Below are 21,439 nucleotides of genomic sequence, written 5' to 3'. Positions count from 1 at the left end.
ATTGATTGGTTAATTAAAAATATTATTTATTTATTTATCCATTCATTCATTTCGTATAGGCCATCTTTGGACCACGTTATTTCAACTGTCCTGCTTGTCGTGTGTTGACGTTTGCCCAGTGCTCCCGCATTCGTTCTCGTTGTTGCTCTTTCCTTTCCTGGGTCCAAGCCTTTCCTGTTTTTAGTTTTGGCCTTTCTTGGAAATCCTGCGACGCCATAAGTTTCTCCTAGAGTGGGACACGCTCTAAGATGTCATCATGGGTGATCCCCACTTCTTTAAGACCTTTCTCCACCTCTATGAATCAAGCCCATTTTCTTTTCTTCTCCTGAAAGTAGGTGATCATACGATTGGTGAGTCTTCCATGGCTCATTCGGGCCATATGTCCACGAAACATGATCCTTCTTTTCCGGATGGTATCGGTTATCTTCTCTATGTCGGAATACAGTTTATGATTATGACGTCTTCTATATTCTCCATTCTCCTTGATGGGACCTAAGATCTTTCTCAAAATCTTCGTTTCCTTGGCCTCCAGTTTTTCGATTAGGCCTTTTTTGTTCATTGCTAGGCATTCAGAAGCGTACAAGACCTCCGGACGGATAACAATGCAGTAATGCCTTAACTTTAGGTTGAACGATACCGATCTTTTGTTGTAGATGTTTTTGATTAAATGGAATGCCATTCCCATTTTGTTCGTGCTTGGTATAAAGGCTTCTTTCTCTGATAAGATGGCTGTTATCCATTCTCCAAGATATTTAAACTTTTAAACTGGCTTAATTTTTGCCTTGACCCCCTACAAGCTCCCTTTGTGGTGAATTTATGTTCGTTATAAACTCGGTTTTCTCAAATGAAATTTGGAGGCCAGTCTCCTGCGCTTGTACTTTAAGCTCATTAATCTGTCTCTCAGCTGTTTCCGTGGAATCAGAAAAAAATTGCAAGATCATCCGCAAAACCGAGACAATCAAGTTCAAGATTTTGTTTCTTGTAAGCCAGCCTGACACCAGTTTCAATTCCTTGGTTTTCCAGTTATTTGCGCCACTCACTAATTACCTTCTCGAGGGCACAGTTGAAGGGCAGATGTGAGAGACCATCTCCTTGCCTCACTCCAGTCTTTATTTCAAAAGCTTCTGGTGTTTATCCTCTAAATTTAACTTTTGAAGTTGTGTCGGTTAGTGTTTGCTGGATTATCGCTTTGGTCTTCTTGTCTAGGCCAAGTTCTTCTACAATTCTGATCAGAGTTTTACGATCAATCGAGTCGCATGCCTTTTTGAAATCCCCCAAGTTCTTCTAGAATTCTGATCAGAGTTTTACGATCAATCGAGTCGCATGCCTTTTTGAAATCCACAAAGGTCGCAACAAAATTTTTATTCCTGAGCTTCAGGTAAGAAAGGATGGATCCGAGGTTCAATATCTGTTCGACGCATGATCGCTCTTCCTGAAACCTCCTTGACACTCTCCCAGCTGTGGGTCTAGCTGTTCTTCTGACATAGTTTGCAGAGCTTTCGACAGAATCTTATAGGTTGTTGATAAGAGAGGGATACCACGATAGTTATTTACATCTGTCTCCTTTCTTACGAAGAGGATGAATTAGAGCATAATTCTGGCCATGTGGAAGTCTTTCAGTTTCTCAAATCTCGCTGATAAAATTTCTGTTAGTTTATCCACTGCCTTATACCCGGCATACTTCCAAAGATCAGCAATTGTAGAATCTTCCCCTCGTGTTTTTAAGCGAGTGAATAATTAGCTTGATTTCCTCTTTCGTGGCTCATGATGACTTTTGGTGTACTCCTACATAGTTGGTAAAGGGAAATGTGGAGTTTGGAGGTTCACAATTCAGAAGAGCTGTAAAGTAATTCTTCAATATCTGGCATTTGTCTTTATTATTGTGAGCTAGCTTCCCGTTTGGAGCTTTGAAGTTTCGTGTATTTGTCGTCTGGAAGTCTTGTTCAATTTGTGCCAACTTCATTTTCTCAAATGTACGCTTCACGCCCCGTATGATCTTTGCAGCATGTTTTCTACCATCCAGGAAGTTAGTTTTTTTAGTTTCACGTTTTTTTTTTTTTTTTTTTTTTTTTTTTTTGGCATTCCATCTCTGCCACGGAAGCTGTCGTTGCTTCACTGCTTCCTCACATTCACTGTTCCACGAAGCATGCTTCTCCGGTTTCAGACGCGGAACAGTTTCCTTTGCTGTTCTGACCAGAGCTTGTTGCAATTATTCCCAGCACTCTGGATCCAAGGATTAAAGTTTACGAGTGAATTCTCGACTGGACATCAGCTTTTCCGTGTCAAATCTGTCTATCTTCTTTGCCTAGGTTTTTCTGGAACTTCTTGGAATTAGCCTAATTTTAATCTTTGAAAGATAGTGATCTAAATACAGATTGGCATTCCTCAGAACTTTAACTTTCTGGATCTCCCGCTGTGCTTTTCGGGTGATGGAAACGTGATCAGTTTTATATTCTAGAAGATGCGGATTTGTGATTGACCAAGTTTTCTGTTTTGTTGGAAAGTGTTTGAACGCTGTTGATTTCATGACTAGGTTAAAAGCTTTACACAATTTCACGAGTCTCTCTCCATTACGGCTGGTTCTTTTATGTGCTGGGTAATTTCCAACAATGTCTAGGAATTTTCTCTCCTTGCCAAGTTGCGCACTGAAGTATCCAACCAGGATGATGATGTGTTTGTCTGGGATCTTGGGTAGGAAGTCTTCTAGTTATTCCCAAAATTCATCTGTTTCTTTCGGATCTCTCTTGTTTGCCTGGTAGGTAGGTGCACGAACATTCACAATGCTGCAAACTCTACTTGTGCTTCGGAAAGAAGTTGTAGGGATTCGTCTATTTCGTGAGCTAAAGTCTATGATGGAATCTAGAATGTTCTTGTTGACTATAAATACTGTGGAAAGATGAGGAATAGTTTTTACAACGCGTTTGACAGTTTTACCTTTAAAAATTCTGTAGCCCTCTGACTCCAAAGTATGTTCATCTGTGAATCTTGTTTCTTGAATCGCTGCAATTAGTATCTTACGTTGCTGCAGGGTATCTGTAAGTTGTTTTAGTTTACCTGGCTTCATAACTGAGTTGGCATTAAAGGTGGAAAAGTAATTTGGGCGCTTGTGCTTAATCTTTGCAGGAGTCTCCGATACCTGCAAGCATGTTGGTGCGGGCTCCCCAGAATCCAAAAGCCTGCATGCGTCATCCAAGGCGACGGTGGATTGGGTACCACCTGGGGCATTAGGATTTGCTGAGCTTTCCTCCATCGATTTGTCAGTTGAAAACTGTTTCTTGGGGTTGACGATATTTCGCACTGACCAAGATCCTGTCAAGGTTGTGAGCCTTGGAGCCCCCAGCACTGATCGGCTCCCCGACCCAGCTTCTCTCTGGGATTAGTTACCCACCCTTCCACTGGGTTGCTCGGCTTGACAGGGGCACCTCTTATAGGAGGTGGAGTGAAAGAGGCTGGTTAGATTCTCTTACTGAATCCTATATATTATGGTTGCATGTGACAGGCAATGAATGACGCGTTTCACTCCCATGGGCCCAGAGTCACAGGTTGATGCATGGGACCCTTTATGTACTCATTATTATAAATAAATGTTCTTTATACGTGCTTTTATTTTAATTATTGGTTTAGTTATTGGCTTTAGTGGTTTAATTTAGTTTCTTATTTAATTTTATCCTTATTCTCCTGAAAACGTGGAAAATATAAATATTTCGTTTTAAATACCACAGGAGAGCAAGGGATGTATTCCGCAGCGGCGATCTCGCGGGAATTCCTCGTCGTTATCTGCTCTGCCTGAAATCTCTAAAACCTTTTACTCGCTACTCAGATCGTTCGACGCAACTGTGTGCTATGTTGTTTGATGAATCTGGGCGACAGGTCCAACAATGTGACAAGCTAAAGTTTATTAATTCGGAGATAATCTCTCGACGAATTGAGACCGTGGAAAATGCAGGTTAGCGCTATCGTTCCAAACTTCACCTCCGAACGATCTACGTCTCGTAGTACCTGTACATGACAATTAACTAATTTCTGAATGTAATTATACACGCCATGAATACTTGATGTTAATTATTGGATTTTATTTTGTGCAAAGAAGTATTTGAACATTTACTGTACAGTGTGAGTCACTAACTATTGCCACCTAGAATAACTCCGAAAGTAGGAGCTGTAAACTTTGTGGGACAAAAGTTGCATGGGACAACGGGGGCCATACGATGTTGGTTTTTGGTTGCTAAGTGGGATCGCTTCAGATCATATGAAGGTCAACTTTGTTTTTTTTTACATGGGATGCCATAGTTTGGTACTTATTTCCTGATAGCGGCTATCGAGACGAATCCAATGATGTGTAACAGTAAGGTTTCTTATCACTTCAGCACTTATCGAAGCACATGCGCTGACAATTCTCTCTCGTATGTCCTGCTAATAGTAAACATTCACCGAATACGGCGCATCCATCTAGCCAGCTGGAGTAGCCGAGCTGTTCTAGGCGCTACAGTCTGGAACCGCGCGACCGCTACGGTCGCAGGTCCGAATCCTGCCTTAGGCATGGATGTGTGTGATGTCCCTACGTTAGTTAGGTTTAAGTAGTTCTAGGTTCTAGGGACTGATGACCACAGAAGTTAAGTCCCATAGTGCTCAGAGCCATTTGAACCATTTTTGAGCACCCATCTAAAGTGCCATTCACATGTAAACACCATTCGACAGTTTCCCAATACAACACTAATAGGAACGGTAAGACTAGTATCGTCGAAGTAAGCCAATGTGAATGATGTATTCCTTCGAAGAACAAGTCGATATGCTTCTCATTTACAGAGAAAGCTAACGAAATTCAGTGAGAGCTAGAGGCTTATACGCTGAAAGATAGCCTCAACGTACTCTCCCTGCACCTCGTATATTTAAATATGTGTATGATAAATTTAGCACATCTGGGTCTTTAACGCGTCGGAAACATATCCGACAAAGGAAAGTTACTGACAAGGAAACGGAAATTGGTACTCTTGCCACTATGGTTTGAGATTCTTGTGTTAGTTCGCGTCAAATCGCAAGGCAATCTGCCATGAGCCAGAGTAGTGTTGTTCGTGTTCTGCATCGCCATAAATATCATCCTTACCGTATCAGTCTCCACCAAGAATTAACTGGTACGGGTTGTGTGCGTCGCACTAAATATTTAAATGTACGACGTGTAGGGTGAGGACGTAGAGGATATCTTTCAGCGTATAAGTCTCTAGCTGTCACTGAATTTCGTTAGCTTTCTCTGTAAATGAGAAGCATATCGACTTGTTCTTCGAAGGAATACATAATTCACATTGGCTTGCTTCGATGATACTAGTCTTACCGTTCCTATTAGTGTTGTATTGCGAAACTGTCGAATGGTGTTTACATGTCAATGGCACGTTAGATGGATACGCCGTATTCGGTGGATATTTACTATTTGCACGATACACGAGAGAGAATTGTCAGAGCATGTGCTTCGATAAGTGCCGAAGTGATAAGGAATACGACTCACTCCATTACAAGAAGACTGCAGCACTGCATCGACACCAATAGTCATCACTTCGAACACCTACAAATGGGCGTTCATGTCACCTTTTTGACCTTCGTTGACCTTACTGTTGCACATCATTGGATTCGTCTCGATAGCAGCTATCAGAAAATAAGTACCAAACTATACCATCTCACGTAAAAAAAAAAGAAAAAACAAAGTTGACCCTCACGTCTCTGAAGCGACCCCACCTAGCAACAAAAAAGCAGCGTCATATTATGGCGCCAGTTGCCCTATGCAACATTTGTCCCACGAACTTTTCAGCTACTATCATACTTTCGGAGTTATTGTTGGTAACAATAGTTAGTGACTCACCCTGTATACCGTAATGGCGTCTGACAACAATACAATCCCTCTCTCTCTCTCACACGCCCGATCTCTCCATTTCCTTCACGAAGAGTCCATTAAACAACGGTTCGGTAAGACACAGAGAAGGGTTCGTAGCACGGAACGTCCGATTCTTGCAGTCGGTATAAGCCGTTCACCGCAATATCAATTCGTCGCACCCAGTACACCATAACATCATGGAGCTGTAAAACTATGAACGTTGATCTGACCAACTTAGTGTGTAGTACGACCACAATCCTTTTCTCTGGTATACTGAGTGGAATCACTAGGACCCTCCTGTGTTGTCGTTATGGAGGGATGCAGCCTTTACATATGTGTGAATAAAATGGCAAACGTTTCCTCTTAAGATTCCCCAGTTTCAGCAACACACATGCACCTTTGCCGAGCACGTTAAAAATGCACATGTCAGAGGCACCGACACCCATTCAGCTGAGTAGTGCCTCGCAGCTGCTCTAGCACCTGAGGGCAGGCAGCCCCACCTAAGTGTTGGGGGGGGGGGGGGGGGGAGCTCACCTGCCCTGAGGCGCAACTGCAAGCCACCACTTAAATTGGATGGACGTCGATCTCCGACAGGTACAATTTTAATGTGCTCGGCAAAGGTGCATGTGTGTTGCTGAAGCTGGGGAATCTTAGAGGAACCGTTTGCCATTTTATTCACACACATGTCAAGGTAGCATCACGCCACAGGAGGGTGCGAAACAGGAGAGATAAAAAGCATAAACAACCTTTGTGGCTATAGATCACTCCATATTTCCTCGAATGCTTTTGAATGAGCTCTAGCGGTTCCACCCTGCTAAAAATTGTCGTCGCACTACACAGCAGAGCGGTCTTCTCACGTACAATAGGGTTTGAAGTAGGGTGGAATCGACGCCCTAAGGGAAGGGATGGTTACACTGACACCCTTTACGCCACCTGCTGAGGACCGTTCGTGTCGATCGTGAGCCACGGTGTGTCTGAAATGCTTTCTTCGGCCACCCATAAGAAAATTGCGATTCCAATGCTGGATGCTGGTGTTCTGACGTCCATAGCACAGTTGTCTATAGAAGGGGTGAGATGTACCTAAGGCAGAGTGTGGCGACTGTCCCATCATGGACACTTCCATTATGGCGTTGGGGAGAATTATGGTGAAAACTCGTGCCAGTGTAACACCATTAACCAACCTTACAGCCATGAACTTCTTAGCTGTGGCCTTGTTTTCGCACGTTTCGACACCTTGCTGTTTGACGTATTCCAAACCTCGAGAGTGATGTCGCCCTCCGCCACGGTTTTGCATCGTTACAGAGGAAGTTCGATGCACCTTTGAGCCAAATTTTAAACGTATCCTTCGCAATGGGGTATAAGTACATGATTTCGCAGAAGTGACAACTGTTTTTTTATTTTTTGAATAGTTTATATTAGAATGCCTGGGAAAGGGTTTGAAAGTGCTATGATAATGAAGCTCCCAAATTTATTTATGCGATTACATATACACTACTGGTCATTAAAATTGCTACACCAAGAATAAATGCAGATGATAAACGGGTATTCATTGGACAAATATATTATACTGCAACTGCATTTGATTACATGGTTGTTGTCTTGCAAACGTCCCCATCTGTTAGGGATCGAGACGTGACTGCACGATCCGTTACAGCCATGCGGATAAGATGCCTGTCATCTCGACTGCTAATGATACGAGATCCTTGGGATCCAGCACGGCGGTCCGCATTACCCTCCTGAACCCACCGATTCCATATTCTGCTAACAGGCATTGGATCTCCACCAACGCGAGCAGCAATGTCGTGATACGATAAACCGCAATCGCGATAGGCTACAATCCGACCTTTGATCAAAGTCGGAAACGTGATGGTACGCATTTCTCCTCCTTACACGAGGCATCACAACAAAGTTTCACCAGGCAACACCTGTCAACTGCTGTTTGTGTATGAGAAATCGGTTGGAAACTTCCCTCATGTCAGCACGTTGTAGGTGTCGCCACCGGCGCCAACCTTGTGTGAATGCTTTGAAAAGCTAATCATTTGCATATCACAGCATCTTCTTCCTGTCGGTTAAATTTCGAGTCTGTAGCACGTCATCTTCGTGGTGTAGCAATTTTCGTGAGCAGTAGTGTATATCAGACATTTACTGTAAATATCCTTTTACATGAAACACCCAGAGTAGTTATCAAGGAATAGCAATTTATATTTCCATTTGTTTTTGCACCTCAGTGCTATAATGACGATTTCCTTACTTATTCTCTTTTCGAAGCACATGAAGATTAATGTTCCTAACAGTTAATGTTTTTGCGTTAGCAAAAATGTACACAGAATTGTTTAAATAGATGTTACATTTCTTTAATTTTTTTCTTCCACTTCATTTCCTTGGTATGGTAGCACAGTTCGGTGAAGTCCTAGTGAAAATATGTCGGTCAATAACCAACTACCAGATACTATTTTTCCATTTACTTTTTTTCAGTATATGCCTTTCATTTACTAAGTAGTAAGGACCATGGAAATTTATGAAACACTCCTCCATTACATAATACGACCTCCAGATTGGTTTAATACTACGAATTTATGTGCGTTTAGCTTGAAATTATCATTTCAATATTAAGTATGAATTCACTACTTAAAGAACAGCATCCCCCAGTTAATTATTTCATATTTATTTTAATAACAATAGTTCATGGAATATTAGCGGTTATCGGGAGAATGAAAGTCGTAGAGTTTACATCAGATACATACGCAGCTACTGAATTTTACCATGTGCTAAAATCAACCTGCACACTGCTCCCTGTGCATATAGGGATCTGTTGCTTCCCAACAGTGCTATAATGACAACAGTCTCTCAGTTTTAACCCACTTTATTCATTCTTGAAAAAACCATATGGTCCCTAGTCAGTCTTATACAGTCTTCCATCAACCATTCAATATAGCCACAATGAAAAGATTCACAGTGTAACTCTTACACACTCAGTCAGTCAGAATGAAGTTAAGTTAATTTCTGTTTTTACGGTTTATTTGTTGATAATACGATTGCAGGGTGCTGTTAAGCCCATGGACAAACACCTGATTTTGTTGATAACAAATCTAAGTACTTTAATATTAAAAAGGAATTACCTTCGTGATATGCTGCAAAATATTATTTATTTGGTTAGAAACTGGTTTTCCACCTCTTACGCCATCGTCTGGTTATATCTGAATCGCACAACCACGCAAAATGGCCTGTGCCCTACACAAAAATTGCTGATAGAGTTACAAAAATACGCTAAATAATGTATTTTTATAGAATTGTGATGCCATCAGCTCACACTTTCTTAGTTCGTTGTGCAGTCGTACAATTCGGTCTTAGGCCATTTTCAAGTATCTAAAGCGGAAGTCGGGCGATGCTGAGGGAATTTAGATTAGGAAATGAGACACTTATAGTAGTAAAGGAGTTTTGCTATTTCGGGAGCAGAATAACTGATGATGGTCGAAGTAGAGAGGATATAAAATGTAGACTGGCAATGGCAAGGAAAGCGTTTCTGAAGAAGAGAAATTTGTTAGCATCCAGTATAGATTTAAGTGTCAGGAAGTCGTTTCTGAAAGTATTTTTATGGAGTGTAGCCATGTATGGAAGTGAAACATGGACGATAAATAGTTTGGACAAGAAGAGAATAGAAGCTTTCGAAGTGTGGTGCTGCAGAAGAATGCTGAAGATTAGATGGGTAGATCACATAACTAATGAGGAGGTATTGAATAGAATTGGCGAGAAGAGGAGTTTGTGGCTCAATTTGACTGGAAGAAGGGATCGGTTGGTAGGACATGTTCTGAGGTATCAAGGGATCATCAATTTTATTATTGGAGGGCAGCATGGAGGGTAAAAATCGTAGAGGGAGACCAAGAGATGGATACACTAAGCAGATTCAGAAGGATGTCGGTTGTGGTAGGTACTGGGAGATGAAGAAGCTTGCACAGGACAGGGTAGCATGGAGAGCTGCATCAAACCAGTCTCAGGACTGAAGGCCACAACAACAACAACAAAGCGGAAGCATTTTACATTGGATGTGTTATCACTTACGAATTGAACTTAAGAACAAGTCATAGCCTAAGACATCCTAGAAGAATTATAAGATTGTTAATAGAGGATTCGTTATTGGTTTATCATGTTATTAAATATTTGCTCCCATGATTACATAATTTGTCATAAAGTAAATTGGAAATAATTTTTCATATTTGTTGGTTTTGAACAGTTGTTGCAAAATTCATATATATGGTCAATGTTGGTGATGTACATACACAAGAAAGATTGTAATTATTATGGAAATTCGTAAATGGTACATTAAACCAAATCTACAAGTTCTTTGTAACAACTGCTTGGAAGTGGTGTGCCCCAATAAATATTTCCAACCTGCTTCTGGATATTACATGCAGTCATATTTACAACAACGATGGACGATAAATTATTAATAAAATATGAAACAGACATAGGATCAAAGACCTATATGGCTTAATGTACCATTAACGAATTTCTCGAAAATAGTTATAATCTTTCTAGTACATGCATGTTAGAAACAACTGCTCAAAACTAACATGCTACTACAATACGAGAAACTACTTACAGTTTATATTTTGACAATTATATGCAAGCATAGGAGCAAAGATTATCGTGGCATAAGATACCATTAGCAACGTCTCTATAAATTAAGCTAGTATCCTCCTGGTACATATTAGGATATGACTCATTTCTATGTTAAATTCGGAAGTGGTATCAATGGATTCAATGCGCAGTGCTTCTGTTTCAGATACGTGAAAATAGCTGAAGGCCAAAATTATACAAACGCATATCAAATAAAGATAATGGCAGCTGAAGATATCTCAAAATCAGTTAAGAAATTCATCACAGGTGCGAACACTGTCCCACTGAAGATTTTTAAATAACGTGATGCAGAGTGGTTCCAAAGGAAAATATTATTTTTTCTAGCACACACAAACTTTTACATTTAACAAGAAAATGAAAATATTTTTTACATACCTAGGAACCATTACATTTAAGAAAAGATGAAAATTAAGTTGTTATTGTTATTGTAATTTAAAGATGAAACTGGAATTAAATTCAATATTGTTATTTAACATTTTCATAACAGAAACTTAATTTTAAAAAGGCCAAAGGGAAACTGTACATGTTCATTTGAACTTAAGTTTTCACCTTTCGTCATATGTTCGTAAACACAGTGTCCCATCATTGTCATATCTTTTATATCTGTATCAGAAACACGTTTCCATTGTGAGACCTTAACTTTTCCCGGCGAAATGAATGTTCAAATAACTTACGGGCTTGCTGCCGGTTGACGTCGTCGACCACCGCCGATATTTCGACGGGAGCACACCCTGCCATTCTCAAGGCACAACTGCAAGGAGGAAGCAGTGTGCAAGGGAATTTAATACCTCGGTTCACAGAGCAGAAACAAGTAAGATACCTTGTACAGAACAAGTAACCGCAGAGTCAACACACAACCAAAGATAACCAACATCGGAAATAATAAACAGGTGAGGTAGCACTAATTCTGTCCCTCTGTTTTTTGACGAGAGACAGAGCCGGATTCCAAGCATCATTTAAACAAAACTCACCGTCTCTGTTTATAAGGTTGCTTGATAGTTTGATTTCAACAGCTTCCTTAATAACACTGTCCCAGTAGCTGGACGTGCAAGCCAGAATCTCCGTGTTGCTGTATTCCATAGGATGACCGGTGTCAACGCAACGTTCTGCAATAACGGATTTGCTCGGCTGTTGTATGCGTGTGTGACGTTCATGTTCAATACACCGGTCTTCCACAGTCCTGATTGTCTGACCAATATATGACATGCCACAGCTGCAACGAATACGATTGACACTAGCCTTACGCAAACCAAGATCATCTTTTACGGACGCCAACAGGACCTTAATCTTAGAAAGTGGTCGAAAAACACATTTTACACCATATTTCTGCCGAGCAAATCCGCTATTGCAGAACATTGCCTTGACACCGTTCATCCTATGGAATACAACAACACGGAGATTCTGGCTTTGCACGCCCAGCTATTTGGATAGTATCATTAAGGAAGCTGTTGAAATCAAACTATCAAGCAACGTTATAAACAGAGATGGTGGATTTTGTTTAAATGCTGCTTGGAATCCGGCTCTGTCTCTCGTCAATAAACAGACGGACAGAATTAGTGCTACCTCACCTGTTTATTAATAGTCACTATATTTCTGCTGTTGGTTATCTTTGGTTTTGTGTTGACTCTGCGGTTACTTGTTCTGTATAAGGTATCTTACTTGTTTCTGCTCTGTGAACCGAGGTATTAAATTCCCTTGCACACTGCTTCCTCCTTACCAGTTGTGCCTTGAGAATGGCAGGGTGTGCTCCCGTCGAAATATCGGCGGTGGCCGACGACGACAACCGGCAGCAAGCCCATAAGTTATTTGAACACGTTTCCATTGATTTATGCTCCAATCTCGATGAACTCATGCCCAGTGCGATCGTAATTGATGATATCATTGAGTCAGCATGGGAACATGTAAGGGTCGTCTGTTGTGAAGTTCCATCCTCAAAAATCTTGGCTGAATACTGAACTTCAAAACGCACGCACCTGCACCGGCACTGTACCGCGATGACAAACAAATGATCCAAAATTGCATCACTTGTATGTGGAAATCTGGTGCTCCATACCTTTGGAACCAACCGATCACTTGCCATCCATGACACGCAGAACCGCTCCAGTTTAGCGTTCCAGAGGTGGACAAAGGCGTTTTTGAACAGGTTTGGCTCATCAATATGCATTATCTTGATCAAAAGTATCTGAAAACTCCTATTTAATGCGGAAATAACCGCTAGATATTACAGGAGAAGGACCCAACAGTTTAAATTGATGCAGAGAGTATTGTGTTTTCAATAGAAAAGCATAGGAGAGCTAAGAGACTTCGAAACTGGAGTAGTTCATAGGATGCTACACGGATAATAAATCCACCACAGACATTTCAGTCATTCTGAAGCTGCCCCCGTCGACTGATGGTGATATGATTCTGAAGTGGAAAGGTGAAGAAATAACCATAGCTAAACCAAGACCTCCAGATGGCATGTACTGATGGACAGGGAACAACGAGCATTACTGAGGCTGATAAAAGATCACATGAAACCAGTGCAAGGAGTCAGTCGGGAGTAGCAGAGTACCACCAGCAATCCATCTTGCAAATTACTGTGCATATCAAGTTGAAATGACTGGGATACAATGGTCAAGCAACTCCTCATAAGCTACACATTTCTGTTTTCAGTGCTAAGTGTTGCTTGAAATGGTGTAAAGAGAGACGCCACTGGAGAGTAGATGAATGAAAGCGAGTGATATGGAGACATGAACCACACTACATTTTTAGCAATCAAGGGTTAGAATTTGGCGAATCCCTGGAAAAAATTGCTTGCAATCATGTGTAGTGTCTACAATGAAGTTGCGGAGGAGGTGCTACTATGGTGTGGGAGTGTTTTTCGTCGTAATGGGGTGATTTTTTTTTTATTGCACATGAGAAAAAGCTAAATGTGGTAGGATGTGGGACATATTTAACAGTTTTGAGATGATGATAGTTTGGCGCAACATGACATTGGACCCCCTCATGAATCAGAATCTGTGTGGCAGTGATTTGTGGAGAATAAGATGCCTGAAGTGGACTGAACTGCCCACAGTCCACACCTGAACCCAACTGAATATTTTTGGGATGAGTTAGAGGGTCGACTTAGGTCCAGATCTCAGGGTCCACCATCACTACCTTTTCTTGTTTCGACTCTTGAGGACGGATGGGCTGCCATTCTTCCACAGACATTCAGATACTTCACCAAAAGTGTCCCCAGCACAATTTAAGCCGTCATAAAGGAGGAGGGTTCACACCCGTCATATTTTGTCCGCTAACAGGTGTCGCAGTACTCTTGATCAAGCAAGCATTCGTTCCATTGCACCACATGTGGAAACCCCCACCAGTGTGTATGTATGTCTGTAGGACCTGTACCACGAGCAGTGCGAGTCGGTGTGCGTCATGTTCGCAACCATCCCCAACTTCTCCGAGTTCTACGTCGAGCTGGAGGCGAACAACGAGGGCGTCGAGTGCCTGCGGCTGCTCAACGAGATCATCGCCGACTTCGACGAGCTGCTGTCCGAGGAGCGCTTCCAGTGCGTCGAGAAGATCAAGACCACCGGCGCCACCTACATGGCCGCCTCAGGTTGGTCGGCTCGGCTGAAACCCTTCCTACCTTCCTTACTCCTTCCCTTCTCGGCGCCGAGCAACCGTGCAACGCCAGATATGGATTGGTATACGTGTACAGAGATCCTAATTAAAATGGAATGCCATTCCCAGAGATATTTTTAAAACTGCCTGCTTCCGCCGTCCCATCCCTTGGAGAAGAATCCATGTACCCCTTCTATGTGCACTTATTGTGTTTAACATGTCCAAATGTGAGATAGCGGTGGGATCGGCTTTTTGAAACCATCTGTGTGGTGATGTAGGTTAAGGACCAAGGAATCACATCCTGCAGCTATTCGCCCTGGTGGCCTCTTGTCTGCGAATAATTGACGAAATAATTTCGAAATTTCACGTGATGCTCTATATGTTTAAAAATAGTAAAAATTTACAGATTGGTTCCGTAGAATAAGGTTTAATGTACTGGCCTCATACGCAAAATGGTGTGGGTTCCAGTCTTGTTGAATACTTTCAATTTTTTGTATTTTTATATCTATATCAAGATGACTTCGATCATTATATTTATACAATCAATCGGTTTAAATATATTTTTTACTATTCCTTTGTGAAGTCCTATTAGTCATCGTATGAAATACATCATCTGCTCTCAATTATCTTGCTGTCAGTCTTTTCCCACATGTAATCCGTGAACATGTGATTTTGACTACTGTTATGTATTAACTCCGATTTAATTGTTTCTATTTTTGCACCTTATACTTTCATCAATGTTATTGCATTCTTTATTTCTATTTTTCATTTTTCTTGAATTTCATTTTACTTATGAACCTTGTTTTCATTAAATCACCATCCGTGGTATTTTGTCCACAGTTCTAGAATATCTTTTAAATGTTTGTCTGATGATTGCCATGCACGAAGATATACATCTTGTAACGAAATATATCAAATGGCTCTAAGCACTATGGGACTTAACATCTGAGGTCTTCAGTCCCCTACACGTAGAACTACTTAAACTTAACTAACCTAGGAACATCACACACATCCACACATCCATGCTCGAGGCTGGATTCGAACCTGTGACCGCAGCAGCAGCGTGGTTCCGGACTAGACCGCCTAGAACCGATCGGCCACACGAAATATATATTCTTGACATCACTGCACAGTCAGTATAAATGGATCATTTCGTCTTTTGTTTTTTAACCGACAGATCGGCATTTTCAAATGTTTAAACATTATGACAGATACATAAAAATAATTAAATTCGCAAGGACGAAGGTTCCAATTGTAAAAAGAATGGCAGGAAGAAAATTAACAGCAATTGAAGTAGTTAAAACGTTGATTAAAGTAACAGAGGAATAGAAAAAATAAACTATGGGTAAACATATTAATTGAATAAAATAACGATCAAGTTCATTTGGATAAAGATTAAAAATTAAAAAAACATTTAACGTAACTTACGAGATTTGAACCAACAAACGTTCATATGAGAGGTCAGTACCTTAACCATTACACTATGCAACCAGTCTTTTTTGTCTGGTTCTAGCAAACTAAGGCTCACTAGGGTGAATGGTGGCAAGGCGTGATTCTTTCGACCTTAACCTACGTCACCGTATAGATTCCCGAAATGCAAATTTTCCCATGTGTCTGTCTGTAACTACCATTCTGCGTTCAAAGTCTGTTAACTCCCGCCCTGCGGCCATAGTCACGTCGGAAATGTTTTCACTAGGGTCACAACGAGTACAAATGACAGATTTGCCAATGCATCGCACTTTTATACCTTCTGTACGGGATACTGCCGCCATATGTATATTTGCATTTCGCTATCACGTGACTTTAACTGCTAAAGCTTTTAAAGTCACAGCTATGAAAAATCGTATTTGACTTCTCGGTTATGAATAAAGAAATATGTGTGTCAGTGGTTTTGGAAATTCAATCCCTTAGGGGGAGGGGGAGGAAATAGGGAAAGGAAAGTTTTGTGAAAATATTTCGTTATGAAAGCATTTTTAAAGTTAAATTTATGAAACTTTGTAGTTACCTTATCGGTTAGAGATAAAAAGAAGTACGTGTTTCAATGTTTTTGAAAATTCAATCTCTGAGCAAATGTAATAGGGGATTTCGGTATATTAAACATATTTAAATGGAAATCGGTATTTTTTCTCCGGTAGAAAAAAAAATGTGTTAGCAGATGAAACTTTCTGTGGAAATATTACCGCATGATCTCAAAAGGCAGAATTAACAAACACCTCCAACTCCGACTACCAGGACAGCTTTTTCGTCAGAAGTACATCCGGGAAAGATCATGCCACTATGGCCTCGATTAATCAGAAAAGTTTAAAAGATGTTGCAGTTTGTGAACTAAATCAAAGAAATGTATCACCACGACATAACGACTTTGTCATAATTACACAGGAAAAGAAACGGATCTATAACACGTCAGTTTTTTAGTAGCCCTAAAATATCTTTACAAAATTATTTTTGTTGCAATTACTACGCAAATTAATCATTACTGATGCCACGTTTAAATATGATTCCATCCACAGGAATATCCGTTTGTCATGACCAGGGACGGTGTTTCTAGATTGTTGATTCGCACGTGGACAATGTGTGGAAGAATGTATAAATATAATTAATTGTTTTTTTAATTTTCAGTTCTTATTGTTGCAGATGATGCTGTCGTTCATGTCTAGAAAAACCATGAGAAGATAAACAAATTGGAAAACGATTTAGAAAAGATACCTATTCGGTGCGAAAATTGGCAATTAACCCTCATCCACGTGAGTCCTAAAAATAATCCGTTAAACTTCGGTTACACGATAAATGAACCAAATCTAAACGCTATAAATTCACCTAAATGCCTAGGAATTACAATTACGAACAACTTACGTTGGAAAGAACACATGTAAAATGTTGTGGTGAAAGCGATCCAAAGACTGCGTTTTACTGGCAGAACACATAGAGGATGCATCAGATTACTACAGAGACTGCCTACACTACGCTTGACCGCCCTCTTTTGGAGTACTGCTGCGATGTGTGGGATCCTTACCAAATCGAGAAAGTTCAAAGAAGAGCCGCATGTTTTGTATCATCGCGAAATAGGGGAGGGAGCGTCACGGACACGATGAGGATTTGAGGTGAACATTATTAAAAGAAAGGCGTTTCTCGTTACGACGGAAATTTCAATCACCAACTTTCTCCTCCGAATGCGAAAATGTTTTGTTGACTCTTTTCTACACAGGGAGAAACGATCATAATACTAAAATAAGCGAAGATCAGAGGTCGAACGGGAAGATACAGACGTTCGTTTTTTTTCTGCGCGCTTTTGGAGAGTAGAATAATAGAGAATTATTGTGAAGGGGGTTAAACAAACACTCTGCCTGACACTTAAGTGTGATTTACAGACTATCCATGCAGATGGAGATATAGATGCTTTATTAAATTTTAACGCCCTATCTACAGGTTAGTTTGCGTTGAGTTTGTATACTTTCCGCACAGTGTGTAGATCTACACATGAGTAACAGGCGTAACAACACACGAAATCTTAAATAAAAACAAAGAAATCTGTGCACACCTTAGTCTACCGGAGCGAAGCACAGAGTTCTAGGTTAGTGCTACTGTAACACTCCTTTGGGGTGCGCCCAATACTGGTTGGTTGGTTGATTTGGGGGAGGGGACCAAACAGCGAGGTGTCAAGGATGGGGAAGGGAGTCGGCCGTGCCCTTTCGGAGCAACCATGACGGCCGGCATTTGCCTGGAGCGATTTGGAGAAATCACAGAGAACCTAAATGAGGGAGGCCAGACGCGGGTTGGAACCGTCGTCCTTCCGAATGCGAGTCCAGCGGCTAACCACTGCGCCACCTCACTCGGTCGCCCAATGTCGCTTTTACATCTGAAGATTTCTCTCCGTTCAGAACATCATGCTGTGCTCTCTTTGCTAGAAACTCTTCAGTCCAGTGTCACAGCTGGTCTGCTACTGTGGATTAGATGGCAACTGTATCGAACACCTTCCGAAAGCCAAATAACAGTACATCGACCTCGGCGCCGGTATCTGCCGACTTCTGGTTCTCGTGGACGAACAGGGTGAGCTCAGTTGTGCAAAATCGGTGTTTCCTCTGCAGGAATCGACACGGAGTCCGTAACCAATGGTATTGTGAAACGCAGTTAGGTCCGTTCCTCCATGACACCCAAAAGGCAGCAGATACCGGTGCCGAGGTAGATACCGCGTTCCCTGACTTCGGGTAGGTGTTCGATACAGTTGCCCAGTAGGCACAATGCGAACTTACCGAGTGTCGGACTAGATTTGTAACTATATTCAAGACTTCCTTGCAGGCAGAACTCAACACGTTATTCGTAAAGGAGCAAAACTGATCAACGTAAATGTAATTTCGGAAGTACTGATAGGACATACTATACACTAAGGTGTATGTATCCTTTCAGACACCCTTTTACCCGGCGTAATGCAACAAATGGTCGTGGCATGGGCTCAACAAGTTGTTGGAAGTCCGATGCAGAAAATTAGGTACATGTTGTCTCCATAGGCATCCGGAATTCTGAAGGTCTTGCCAGTGCAGGATTTTGTGCACCAACTGACCTCTTGATTATGTACCATAAATGTTGGATGGAATTCATGTTGGGCGATCTAAGTGGTCAGATCATTCTCTCGAATTGCCCAGAATGCTCTCCAAACCAATCGTGAACAACTACGGCCCAGTGACATGTCATCCATCGTTCTTTGGGAACATAAAGTCCACGAATGTCAGGAAATGGTCTCGAAGTAGCCGAACACAATCAGGACCAAGTGCATTTCATGGCCAGCGGACCTGCCGCAGTGATAACGCTGTTCCCCTGAGATCACCGAAGTTAAGTGATCTAGGGCTTCCTCGTACTGATCTGCCGAGTGCTGTTGGCGAGCGGGGTTCCACTCAGGCTTGTGAAGCCAATTGAGGAGCTACTTGACTGAGAAGTAGCGGCACCATATCTGCATCCGGCGACACCTAATGACTAAGGCTGGTCGGTATCATTGGTCCACGAAGCCCTGTCTGGTGTTTGTAGGCTGTTCCATGTAGAGACAGTGCATACCATATCTAGCTCACATCAGCTTGTTGTACACTACCTTGTTGACAAGCTGAATCATGGGGCCTGCATCACTCTCGAACCATACCATCAGCTCCTACCAACCCAGACTGATATGTATCTGATTTGCCAGTCGCCTTTGGTCCAGCCGGTATGGTCACGAGCCCAGATGAGGCGATGCGTGCTGTTAGCAAAAGCATTCGCGTCGGTCGTCTGTTGCCGTGGCCCATTAACGCCACACTTCGCCGCACTGTTCTAACAGATACATTTGTCGTACGTGCCACATTGATTTCTGCGGTTATTTCACGCAGTGTTGCTTGTCTGTTAGCACTGACAATTATAGGCGAACTCTGTTGCTCTCGGCCGTAAAGTGAAGGCTCTCGGGCATTATGTCGGTCGTGGTGAGACGTACTACCTGAAATTTGGTATTCTCGGTACACTTTATACACTGTACATCTCGAAATATTGAAAGCACTAACGATTTCCGAAAGCGAATGTCCTATGCTTAGCTGAAGTCTGTTAATTCACGTCGTGAGGCCATAAACTTTATCATGTGAATCACCTTAGTGCAAGTGGCAGCTCCACTTTTCTTTTTCTTTATTGATTTTCAATTCCCCCCGAAGGGGGGGTTGGCAGCAGCTTAATACGCTGCTCTACAGCCTACAGACTTTTTTAAAAACGGAAGAAGAAAGAAACAAGAAAAACAGGTGATAAAACGGCGACTTAAGGTGAAAATGGCAGAAAAATGCCGAAAGTTAAAACAGGAAGCAAAAGGGGTTGGCAACGTTAATAAAATACACAGGAATCAAACAAGTAACATAGGAGACACACAATTAAAAAAAAAAAAAACATGGCGGCAGTCTGGTTTCTGTTCACAACAGGTAAAAAAATCACACCCAGCGACAGTATGATGGCCGTTCGCAACACTTCCCAAAAGACACAACACGGAACACTCACTGTAAAAACACTCACTGTAAAACACTGCACGAAAATGGTGGCACAAAGATGACACTCCCGAGCCAAAAGCAGATGGGGGGGGGGGGACCTGGGGGAGGGGAAAAACAAGGAGGGAGGAGAGGAAAAAACGAAAAGGGGGGAACGAAGGAGGGAGAGTACTCATAAGGGGGCAGAGGGGCAGGGCAGACGCGAGAGGGAACGAGAAGAGGCAGAGGAGGGAAATGCGAAAGGGGGCAGAGAGAGGGGAGGTTGGGAAAAAAAGAGGATGGAGGGGGGGGGGAGAGGGAGCCTGGGAAAAGGACAGAGGAAAGGAGGGGGAGTGAGGATCAGAGTTGATAGGAGGGATAAATGGATGGAGAGAGGGCATCATCCGGGAGGGGAGTTGATGGAAGCCACCTTGGGAAAGGAAATGAAGGATGTAGAGATGGAGGGTAGGGGGGACACAACAGTGAAGACGTGGCAGGGGGGCGGGGATGGGAGAGGAGAGGAGCAACCAGGGGGTGAGGGGGATCAAGCCGGCGGGAGGTGTAGTGGATATGTTCGAGTAATAGGAGCGGATAGGGGAAAGGAATGAGGTCATAGAGGATCCGCGTGGGGGACGGGAGGTGTATATGGAACACGAGGCGGAGTGCATGACGCTCAAGGATCTGGAGGGACTTATAGAATTTGGGGGGGGGGGGGGGCAGAGACAGCTCCACCAATGAACTACCCTTTTATTCGCTGCGTACGCGATACTACCGCCATCTGTATATGTGCATATCGCTGTCCCGTCACTTCTGTCGCCTCAGTGTAAGGCCATTATCGTCTACGGCTTAAATAACTGATGTAATGGATAAAGGCAGAACGCTGCGTGAAAGTATACGCAGAATATTCTACAGAAAGACCGCAGCGCCAGATAACTGGCGAGTAGCCGAAAGACCTGCAAGGGAATGACTGTACACTTTAAACATCGAAAATATCTTATATAAACAAATGAACCACTAGAAAACTTAAAAGTCAGCGAAATGAAGCAGACTCTCGCACATTGACGACATCAATAGGAATGGCGTAATACACACAAAAAACGCACTTGAAGATGGGAATTATTTCCCGAAACGCGTCGTGCGAAAAGTAAATAAAGAAAATCGTGGCTGATAGCAGAAGATTTATTTATGAACCAACCTATTGTTTTCACAGTCGCTGGCTTTCAAAAACCATTTATAATGGATCAAATGAGATTCGTGTTATCAATTCGAACCTATCTCAAAACGACAAAGTGCAGAATGTGTCTCCGAAGTCTCGCCAAGACCGAAGCATGTCCGAATGACAAAATCGAAAGTGAAGACAACGCCAGTCGCTTTGTTTGAT

General features: G+C 42.1%; 1 protein-coding gene across 1 annotated transcript in view; it reads left to right on the top strand.

Moving 5' to 3' along the window:
- LOC126426481 (adenylate cyclase type 5-like) overlaps window positions 1–21,439 on the top strand; it is an 858,869-nt gene that overhangs the window by 744,180 nt on the left and 93,250 nt on the right. Inside the window, exon 17 of the mRNA XM_050088392.1 lies at window positions 13,871–14,090. Within this exon, the coding sequence (XP_049944349.1) occupies window positions 13,871–14,090 (220 nt within the window). The remainder of the gene's footprint in view (window positions 1–13,870; window positions 14,091–21,439) is intronic.

The sequence above is a fragment of the Schistocerca serialis genome, chromosome 11 (assembly GCF_023864345.2).
Source record: "Schistocerca serialis cubense isolate TAMUIC-IGC-003099 chromosome 11, iqSchSeri2.2, whole genome shotgun sequence".
NCBI classification, from domain to species: Eukaryota; Metazoa; Arthropoda; class Insecta; order Orthoptera; family Acrididae; genus Schistocerca; species Schistocerca serialis.
This window is presented reverse-complemented; position numbering and strand designations above follow the sequence as displayed.